The sequence below is a fragment of the Monopterus albus genome, unplaced genomic scaffold (assembly GCF_001952655.1).
Source record: "Monopterus albus unplaced genomic scaffold, M_albus_1.0 scaffold108.1, whole genome shotgun sequence".
Taxonomy (NCBI): Eukaryota; Metazoa; Chordata; class Actinopteri; order Synbranchiformes; family Synbranchidae; genus Monopterus; species Monopterus albus.
The window spans coordinates 20,241-31,525 of record NW_018127988.1 but is presented as its reverse complement, the minus strand read 5'-3'; the positions used below and the strand labels follow the sequence as shown (position 1 = coordinate 31,525).

At 41.8% G+C, this 11,285-nt stretch overlaps 1 protein-coding gene across 1 annotated transcript in view; it reads right to left on the bottom strand.

Moving 5' to 3' along the window:
• Positions 1 to 5,177: 5,177 nt before the first annotated feature.
• Positions 5,178 to 11,285, bottom strand: part of srp68 (signal recognition particle 68) — a 9,325-nt gene continuing 3,217 nt past the window's right edge. The window contains 10 exon segments of the mRNA XM_020611000.1: positions 5,178 to 6,050; positions 6,248 to 6,300; positions 6,424 to 6,499; positions 6,587 to 6,716; positions 7,019 to 7,113; positions 7,327 to 7,480; positions 8,022 to 8,086; positions 8,277 to 8,375; positions 10,834 to 10,974; positions 11,148 to 11,263. Of these exon segments, the coding sequence (XP_020466656.1) occupies positions 5,823 to 6,050; positions 6,248 to 6,300; positions 6,424 to 6,499; positions 6,587 to 6,716; positions 7,019 to 7,113; positions 7,327 to 7,480; positions 8,022 to 8,086; positions 8,277 to 8,375; positions 10,834 to 10,974; positions 11,148 to 11,263 (1,157 nt within the window). The 3' untranslated portion in view covers positions 5,178 to 5,822.

The following is an 11,285-nucleotide window of genomic DNA, read 5'->3' as shown; positions in this document are numbered from 1 at the left end:
CCTGGCGGTGGTGGCAGTGGGGGGTCAAGCAGAGATCCCACAAAAGTCTCTCTCTCTCACTTACTCCTTCTTCGTCTGCGTCTTCCTCTCCCTGTGGCTCTCAACCTGTCACTCCTCTCACTTCGGTTCCTCTCAGACACATTGAAACACACATACACTCAGCACAGTGTTTAGCACGGGCAGCTCCTCCCAGACAGTTTAACAGGTGTGTCACTGCCCAGACATCCACCCTGCAGAGGAAGACCGGACAGACCTGTTCTCCTTACCTCCCACCCTTTTCATTAGGGCCCTGACACCCTTTCAAATCTCTCACAGGGAGCAGGGGCCCTTTAATTATCAGAGATGTGTTATTCATGTGGCTGAAGGGACATTGCAGTGGAAAATTACACTTCTTGTTTTGACAAATTACATTTACAAGTGAACAAAACACCACTAATTACAGTTGGGGAGGAATCAAGTTGTGAAGGATTCCAAATGGTTAACAAGTGCAGTAGAAAAAAAGAGAAAGAAAAAATAAATTTTGCACAACCGGGGTACCGTGGTGGACCAGGTGTTGCTTTGTTGCATGTCCCCATGTCCCTGCTGTCACTAACAAAGTCTCCCAACACACACACACACACACATAAGCTTTCTTCCTTATTACTGCACAGAAGATCAATGCAAACCCTTTCTCCCCATTTCTCCTTACTTCTATCCCCTGACACAAGAAAAAGGGGTGGAATTCAAAACCACGTAAATTGGCTTTTTCTAACATAATTGTGATGATAGCAATGGGAAGTTAACAGTGGAGAATAACCCTGTTTGATTTATTTTCCTTCAGTTTGTTTTGATGAGTTTACAGCTAAATGCAAGACTAGAACTGGTAAAGTTTTTAACCTGTCCTGTTCACACCCACATATCTTCACCCTGACACTACACTGTGTACTGGGCCTCAGATAAACTTGCTGTGTACAGTCATCTATGGACTGACAAGTATTTGACAACCTAAGGACTGGAGAAGTCTTTTGCATAATGCCATTCCAAAGAGGCCTAATGTTAACGATTAAAGAACATACTGTACATTGCCAAGTCCTGTGTGTAGAATCTACAGATGTGTAAGTCACTGAGCATCAGGGCGTCTCTGTGCAGCGTATCAACAATAGGACATCACAGCGAGGAATGTAGCAGAGTGGCTTTCTGTGCAGCAGAGTGGGGAATAGTGCAGAAAGCGCACATTTTGATGCATCCAGTCACACAGTCGCACTCTCTGGGTGTGTTCACCTGTCTGGAAAAACAGATACTCTTTATGTTGCTCAGAGACACTTTGCAGTTGTACTTTCAACTCCCAGGTGCAACACAAAAGCCATGTTATTACTATCATTATTAAAATTGTTTGATAAAACAATCCTGTCTTGTCCTTTTAGTAGTTATTCTGGAGCTTTCAGTCATTTCACATGATCATCCTCAGCAGATGTAGCTTTACTAGCTGTCACTCAGATTTCCAGTTTTCCACGGTTGCGTAATAAGGGGGTGACTTCATCTATCACAAAAAGCTGCAGAACAGCTATTAAACAGACTGTGTGGTGAGATTCTTAGCAGCTGTTTCATAGGTCTAAAATGAAAAATCTCAACATTAAAACTGTATGAATAATGTTTTAAGTTTCAAGAGATGGAGTCACTCACTCAAGTCCTTGGCGCAACAAGCCCAAATATCCAGGAATCATAGCAGGAAGTGGGAATGGGGGAATGCTTAACCACCTCAATTACAATTGGCATACAAATGCTGTGGATGCTGGAAGTGGAAAGTTACATAACTGCAGCCAACAGACATGAAAGCTGTTGGCAGATATTTGATCTTATTAGCCAGCATCACATGGAAAAGTGTATTTTAATGAATTGGAAATCAGACATCCTGCCATCAAACACATCAGACAATGGCTTAATAAACTCCTATTGTACTCCAGAAAAGATCCTCTACTGTTGTAGCCTAGGAAGACTCCAGCAACATTTAAGAAGATGTCAGGCACTTTAATTGGTGCCTTACCCTCAGTCAGATGTGACAACTGATGCTGGAACATGCATTTGCTTGAACCCAACATGCTACACCAGCAGATTCTATGAAGGCCATTTAATAAAAGGGAAGAAGAGAAGAATGTGTGGCAGGGAATTTCTTTATGGTTCTTTGTGCCCCCCCTTTTGTCTTTGTTTTGAGTTTGATGTACTATAATTGTTCTATAGATCATTTTTCCCTTCACTTCATTCTTATGAAAGTAAAGGGAGTAAATGGAGATTACATATTAAACTACTTTTTTGAGATGACACTGAATAACTGTGACTAACAGATTTGGACATTTAACTTCACACCTATTAAACAAATACTTGGCAACTTGGCACCGTATTAACCTTGTAATTAGGCCTTAAATTACCTGTGAGGACTTGTATGGCATGTCAAGGGTTGTTGTTAGATGTACTGTACTATTGCCAACGAAAATATCTGAGTGTCAACAAACAAATAGAATTGCTGAATGTCTCATGTTTTCCACAAAACAAACAAAAAATAAAACAGCGGGTGGTGCTGGGGATAAGCAGACAGAGTCCGTCTTATGTTTCTTTCTGTAGATGAACATTCATCTCCACCTCATCAATCTGCACATACAGTACCTTCAATCTATCCAGGCAGAGCACATTTCTCATGGCAGAAGTAGTCATGACCAAAAATATTGGCACCCCTGCAGTTCTGTCAGATAACACACCACTTCAATCACAAATTCTTTGGTATTGTCATGTTTATTTCTTTTGTTTGCACTATCAGTATCATATCAATATCATGTTTGCTCAGGGACTTACACATCTGTAGATTCTACACACAGGACTTGGCAATGTACAGTATGTTTCTTTTGGAACAAAAAAGAGGAAAACACCAAATCTGATACATTCCACACAAAACTGCAAAAATGGACTTGTTCACCAAATCTGATACATTCCGCACAGAACTGCAAAAATGGACTTGTTCAAATGGTGGATAAAGAACCTCGATCAACTTCCAAACAAGTTCAAGATGACCTACAGCACAGTTTGCGACAGTCAAACACGATGGAGGGTCACTGAAGTTTTGGGGCTGCTTTGCTGCTTCAGAGACTGGATGTCTTGACTGTGTGTAAGGCATTATGAAGTGAATTCTGGGGCTCAATGTGCAGCAGGACAATGGCCCAAAGCAGACTTCAAAAAAGCAGAAATGGTTTCAGACAATGAGCTGGAGAGTTCTGAAGCGACCAGCAACGAGTCCAGATCTAAATCCCATAGAGCACCTCTGGAGAGATCTCAGAACAGCAGCTGGAAGAAGGAACCCTTCAAATCTGAGAGACCTGGAGCAGTTGGCAAAGGAAGAGTGGTTGAAAAGTTCAGTAGAGAGGTGGAAGAAACTCACTGATGGTTACAGGAAGAGACTGATTTCAGTTATTTTGTCCAAAGGCTGTGCTACCAAATATTAAGCTGAGGGTATCAGTAATTTTGTCCAGAGTTCTGTTGAATACATGTATTAAGATCTGATCTTTTTTTTGTTATTTCAATACAAACAAACAAAAGAAATAAACATGATGACACCAAAGAATTTGTGATTGCAACAATTTTCTGGGAAAAGTGGTGCATTATCTGACAGAAATGCAGGGGTGGCAATATTTTGGGCAATGACTGTATGTGTGTGGAGGACAGTGGCGACTGGCAGTAGATATGAAACCAGGAAAAAATACCATGTGTGGGCAGGACTATATTTGTGAATTTGATGTTAAAATGCAGCTTGTGTTTGAGTATCAAACAACCACACCAATGTGTATAATGAAGATTCATATTTTGAAAATGCATATAAACGCACACCTGAACACATTCACACCCTGCTAAGGCATGTACACACTGCTGCCAGTGATCCACCCACACCAAAAACGGATGCAAACAGTCACACACCTCTTCAGTTCCTTAAGAAAAGATCTGAGGGTTGATATGAATAATTCTGAGCATCTTTGGATCAAGAAGACAGTTAAAATTAATGAACAACCAACAAATCAGTGTTTGGTGCAAATATATTTTAATTATAGGCCTGGCAACTAAATCAAACCATACATTCTAATCATTTAATTTCTCTTTCCACTCATGCTTCCAAAAATCATTGATCATGACTGTTTTCCAGGATGCTTGAGGTAAAGTGCTGGAACTACTCCAGCACATCCATCTCAGTTATTAAACATAAAACACTGAAGAAGAGGAGAAAAGAGGTTAATGAAAAATTTGTAAGAAAAACAGTTAAATGTCTGAGTGGAGGAGTTACACAGATATTAGGGTTAGAGGATGAGAGGCTTTAATGTAGGAAGAAGACATGAATCTACATGACTGGCAAATAATTGATAACTAAAGATATTTCCAACATGATAGCTTTTGTATAACAATGTAATTGGTAGAGTCCAGACACCCTAACCAAGCCTGGCGGGACCCGTTGGTACCTGAGGGTTGATGCCGGGTACGTACGGAAACTTAGAAATGGGAAAAACACCGTACAAATTCAATTGCGTCGGGCTCAGACATTATATACTATAAGCTTGTCAGGTCCAGCTCAGGTTCAGGCAGATATATGCGGCCTGATTAATACACTAATTGGTAATGAAAAGTAATTTAGTCCTACTGATGATGGACAAACGGGTGGTAGTGTAATGAGTACTATCACAGTGATTATGCAAAAATGTTAAATGTTTACATTAAAATTTTACAGAAACTAATTAGTCTTATAAACTGCTCTTGCAACTATTTCTCACTTCTTTGCAGACACTGACGAGACAGAGGTTAAAAGCGTCTGAAGCAGTTGGACCCTTGTCTGACAACAGTAAACTTACTACCACACATCACAGAGTACAGCATATACAGTATGCCTTATTCACGTTGTAGCTGATAGTGACGAATGAAGACATCGAACTATCCAACTACCGACACTTTAAATCACAGCTTTGTCTTTCATCGTCCTGTTGATGCACCTAAGAACCTAAGACTTTCCCACTTCATCCCATGACTTGTACTCACCAGAAGACACTTAAAAGGCCTGATAACAAAGGTGTCAAGATGGTTAGCCTTAGCAGCTTGTCATTATATCCAGTTTAATGTTGCATTACCACCCTGCAATGAGAAGAGCTGTTCCGAAAAGTGGTTGTGTTTTGAAAAAAAAAAAAAAAAAAAAAAAAATGCGTGGAGGAAGAAGACTACAGCAAAGGTAAAGGAAACATATAGGAAGCAGCTCAAGTCTTGAAACTATGCTGCTTGATAAAATACATCGGCTTCAGTTCGCCAAGCCACAGGATTATTTCTGGTATTTCATTAGCACCACAGGTGCTGAGATATAACTGCACTTTGTAGGTTTTAGGTTTAAGAAACAATGCTGAGACACACACAAAAGCACACAAAAATAAAGAACTAAATGAAGGCGCTGATATAACACTGATGTTGACAACATGGCTGCACACATTGAGACTGTGGCATGGTAACCTGTAGGCTCCACAGCTCAGATGAAGAAGGGAGCTTGTATGCTAGGAAACCATGCAGCCTGATGTTATGACTAAAGATGGCTGGTGGACTTGGATCATGCTGCTGCTGCTGCTGGAAACTGATTGTTACTTTTCTGTAATCTTTCTGAAAAGATTAGACCCATTCTGCCTTAGTCAGACCTGCAAACTCCTCTCATCCTGCACTAAAATTCAAACACAAAAAGTAACTGAAATTACTATAATTAACAACTGACCCAAGTCCGGCTGTTTGTGGTAAACTTGGGGTCTTGAGATGCTTCTCGCCAAACCCTGGGGTTTGATTTAGCTGCCAAAGCCAAAGATGCCCTTGATGTAGCCGGTCAGACCACCCTTGCCCTTCTGCTCCACCTTGTCATCCAGTGGTGGGAAGGCTACATGGTTGAGAGCAAGGTCAAAGAACAGGGGCTTGCAGGGAATTGGCTGGAAATCAGGGGGGAATTGGACCAGATTGGGCTGCTTTCCTAAGAGGGTGGGGTCAAGGTGGAAGGTCTCCAGGCGGTCACAGAGGGGCTGTGTGGAGGAGAAGTCAGAAAACGAGAGCATTAACTGACAGTTTATGCACTATAAATGAAGACAGAAAATCTGTGACCAAACATTTAATAAGACAGATGAACAGTTTTAGAGGAGAGAGACAAAGAGAACAAAAGTTGTTATAGGAAACATTTATCACATCGGTGTTTAGTGTTCTTTTGTTTTTGTCCGCTTACCGTGTTGTCCTTCACCTGCTGCTGAGACGGAACATCGGCTGTCTCATCAGTGTCTGAAACATAACCACATTTACTCAGCATTGCGCACAGAGCCAAGCAGAACAGAAACAAAACAAGGCTTAATGTTTTCTTAGAAGGTAAATAAAGAAAACTGTCAGTTCAAACAGTGCCCTCACCCAAAATGGCAGCAGCTTGTAGTGAGTATTTTTCAGCATTGACCTTAGCAATGAGTTCCTGAATGTCAGGGAGATCCTGCAGAAATGTGTGATGACATTAATGATCATGCTCATCCTCATGAGGTTGCTACTGTGGGCTTGTGTGTCCATATGCATAGCCAACCTTGAGGCTGTTGTGGAGACTCTTGGCCTTAGACTGGACCTCCTTGGCGTATTTCAGCACCCTCTCATACAGCACTAGCGCCTCACTCCATTTCTTCACCAGCACGTAAGACTGTGCTATGAAGAAACACCTGTGATGGGGAAAGAGGAGGGAAACACAACATGAACACATAAATCCAAGTATTATGTATCAATAAATCAACCAACAGAGGAGGGACGGGCATTTCAAGATAAAATTCCATTTAATATTTACTGGGAACTATTCGACAATTATTCAAAGAGCATGTGGCAGTCCTGACTATCAAATGCCTCATAAACACTCAACCTGCAGATTTCTCCATTACACACTTACGGTTTATTGTGCTATTTGAATCTTAGGTGTACTGTTTGATTAGGAGTTGTAGCTAAAGCATTTAAAACTAAAATGTCAGACCTGTAGGCCTTGTAGACCAGTGTCTTGAGGGACACCTCCTTCTGGAAGGTGTGGTCATCCTCCAGACCCTGCAGGGTGGAGAGCTCAGCAAGGCTCTGGAGAGGATGACAGGTGGTGGAGAGACATACGGACATGGGGAGAAAGTGAGAAATTGTCAAACAAGGTAAAATAGAAATACCTTTGTTACTGATAACACAGATGAAACATCAGCTCATCACACTTGACAGTAGCTGTGTGCGACTCAGAAACTATGGTGGTCTTTTTAAACAACTGTCCTCCATTCAGAACAAACCCTATGAAAATGTCACCTGCAGAATAATGTCATAGAGGCGGATGAGGTCTTGTGGACGAGGGCCCCTCTTGTTCTCATCGGACTCGGGTTCCTTCAGCTTCGCCTGCAGAGTATGGGCCATGCTCTCGTTCCTCTTCACCAGTGTACACAGTTTGATGTAGGTCAGGTAACTGGCGGAGGAGACCAGCAGCGTGTTTATTTTTCACTTTATTAAGGTGTAATCTAAGTGCATCCACTTTCAGGTCTGTGTGTCTGTTTGATCAAGGGAGGGGCTTGGCTACACACACACAGACTACAGGGCAATGAGGACACATAAAACTGTGCAGAGGTGTGGCTGTGTTTACGTGTGCCTTAGAACATGGCCGCTGTGAAAAATTCAAACAAATACTTATTTTTCTGATTCACTGCATTGTTTTGCTTGTGTCATTCCCACTCAATTGACTATAGCTGCTCTCTCTTTTAGTAAAATAAATTTAAAATGCAGGCAGTGTTGGGCACAAAGATAAAAAAAAGATCATGTCTAGCAGGACTCAGATCCCTTTGTTCCTAACAAGGAGCTGTCGAGCAGAATCACAGCATTTGCAATTGCAACATTACTAGTGGCCATTTTGAAAAACAAAAATATGTGAAGCCTGACCCTGGCATTTACAAGCACGAATACCCCTCTGACGTCAGTGTTTCAAGTACAACATTTTTATTTATTTTTTTTACCTGTGCAGGAACTGTAGGTTGGAAACCTTTCCACTGTCAGCATCAGAGCTCCTTTCTCGTTGCTTCTACAAGGACAAACAATAATACTGTACATTTAAAAACAAATACAATTTTCACATATCTTTTTTTATGTCACATATGTTAAGTGTTAAAAAGCTGTAAACTGAGCTCCTGAAGCTGACCTGTACGCACACACTTGGCTCACATCCCTCACCCTCACCTAAACACGTCAACATTTACTCTGATGCATCTTACCGCTTCACTCTTGAGTTCCTCTCTCACAGCCTGGATGGTGTCTCTGCACTCGGCCAGCAGGGTCTCATACAGATGCTCTTTGGTCTCCTCATTAGCTGTCTGCACAACAGAAATGCTAATTAAGATCCACACACACTGGAAGTAAAGTGTATTCCAGCGAGTCATCATCAAACTTTATTTTGGACGTGCAGAGGGTCCATAAAATAATGAAAGAATAAATACGATAAACACAAAAGACAATTAATACAACATCAGATAAAAACATAACAGTGCAAAAAATGGTGCAGATCTGTTCATCTATCAGCTCAATATCTCAACTCAGACAAGTTCAAAAGCTTCACTTTTAGTGTTAAAAAGTCAGTCACACAAAAAACTTTGATGCTTTCAGAAGTCATAGTAGTTTGATGTAAAGAGCAACAGTGAAAACAGAAATATGACTGTGGCAAACTGGGAAAGACACAGGTATGTGGCCTGACAGGCTGCTTATATGTGTGCACACACATCTTAAGCAATCAGACACTCTGGAGTGTCAGGATTCAGATCTTTGTGAATGACAGGATTGTTCTTCACCTCAGCGTCTGCCAGTGTTGAAAAGGCACCATGTGGGAGTAAGTAATGACAGATTACATGGTGATACAATATTATTTTTCTTTGAACTTCGTGTATCTAAACACTTCTCTGAATTGTCACAAACTACTAGGAAAAGGCATGGGTGGAATGTTACAAGAAAATGCCTTGAAGTGATAACTGATGATAGATGGGTCATAAAACTACTCTCATTGACCCATAAGGCTGATGTTATCCAGTACGAGACACTTGAACCAACACCCTGCCAACGGCCAGCTATACCAGTTCTACTTGTTAAACATCTTCTGTTGTTCAGAGGCAGGACTGAACAGAGAGAGAGGTTAGAAGAGTGAGGCGTTGACGGAGGACTGATGTATGGACAGGATGACATTTCCTCTCCCCAGAGGACAAGGATCAGGTTTAACACAATGGGAAACTTAAGGTGTTGGTGTGACATACTCTGGCTTTCTATTGAGTAATCCAGAACAAGTGTCACCCAAGCGTGCTACTTTTACAACAGCATATTATGCCAGTCCTAAAATATTACGTAAAAGAACTGTGACAACTATTGGCAGCTTCAAAGCAGCTTCCCATGCCTTTAGTCACAGCCCATGTTAGCTTAACAATAGCCTCCAACACTATAGTTCAGCCCCAAAAGGGACTATTTGAACCTGAAAGGCATTTAGAGGTGATAGCATCAATGTGCCCACAGAGATCTGCTGGGTGTGCTCTGAAATGCACAGAATGCAGTTATGCAGTGAGAGCTGCTGCATGCCTGAGACTTGAGTGACTGCGGGCGTGACAGGTGTATCCGCAGGGTGTGCCAAGCCTTCAGGCACAGGAAAACAGGAGGAATGAGCGACAAGCGGAGAGTGCTACCCACTGCAATTTTAAGGAACTGCAAGGACTGTCACAAAAAATATGTTAATGTGCCTTGGAGCTAATATTTCATGTCACTCTTGCACAGTGTGATTGACACTTTAAAACCAGAAAGGGGTGCATGGTGCAAGAGTAGATAAAGATATGGGGTATAAGAAACTGAAGAACAAAATTCTGAATCACTTTATAAACACAAAACAGATTTGGGATAGGGTAATGCATCTACATGCATCCAATTAAAATGAAGCACTTGATCACTGATGATGAGGTTGACCTACTGGAGATTAAACTTTGAAATTTCATTTATCCTTTTCAAAAGATTCCATTTTGTTTGAATCTTTGTTAAAATGGTTGAGAATGAGAAATACTGTACATTGGTCTCTATGAAGAGAAAGAGTCAGCAGCTATAGTGGTGATACCACATCTAGCCGGGGGAGACTGGTGAATTTGTCTAAAAATTAATTATCTTGTCCTCATGACCAGAGTTTTCACTCATTTTACAGAAGATTTTCAGTGAATGGTCGACACATTTGTGCTCTTCCTGACAGTAGAACTGTGGAAGCAAACAGATTCACACATGATGCACAGTGAGCTGCAGAGTGACAGTAGTACCAACCATCTGAGGCACTGACTCCTGTGTGCACAGTATTAGTAAGGTGGTCAAAATGTTTTGGCTGATCGGTGTACTACCAACACCAAACCAGAACAGTGTTGCTGTCCGAGGTTGGACAGAAATTGTTTTCCTCTATACATTTCCACAGTTGGACTGGGGGAGGGGTGGCTCTGTGTCTGATAGTGTGGCTTAAGACCTTGCTGTAAGAGGCCATAAAAACCCCTTATTAGTATAAGGGTTTCAACTGGATGTCTGCAGAGGTGGGTGTTTATTGGGGTGCAGTCTTATTTTGGTCCAGAAGACATAATTTATATCACTTCGCCCCTGCATTCATGTTGCTATGAAAAGTAAAATTTGAGCTTTGGACCACAAATCCATGGGGACACGCAAACATGCATTTCTAGGCCTGGAATATAGGCTAATGACATCGAGCCTTTCACACTGAAAGATCATGAAAGATCATTTGTTTTTAAAACCTACAAGGTGGGAATTACTTGCCTGAGCAATAGCGGCTTCATTGTCTGCCAGACCCAACAGGAAGATGCGGGCCTTGTCGATTTTGACAGGCACTGTGCGCCCTCGCCACTCAACCTCACTCATAGTGACTGCCTGCTTGGTTCTAGCTTGGGTGATCAGGGCCTGAGGTGGAAAAAATATGAGAAACAGTTTTTTTAAAACATAGATTTCCTCATAAATGAGGTGCTTACTGAAGAGCATGTGTGTCACACCCCTAACAAGACATCAGGTCTGACTGACATACAAAAGTTGACTGATGATGCAAGTATATAAACTAATGCCAAACTGCTGCTCACCTCTAGTTTCTCAGCCATCATGCCGCCCCCTCCACCAGTCAGTCTCATCTGCATCAAGTCATTGATGGCATTCTGATCACCTGGGGCGGGGGAGGAATAGAGTTTGTGTGTGTATGGTGCGCCGGGGGGGGGGTGCAC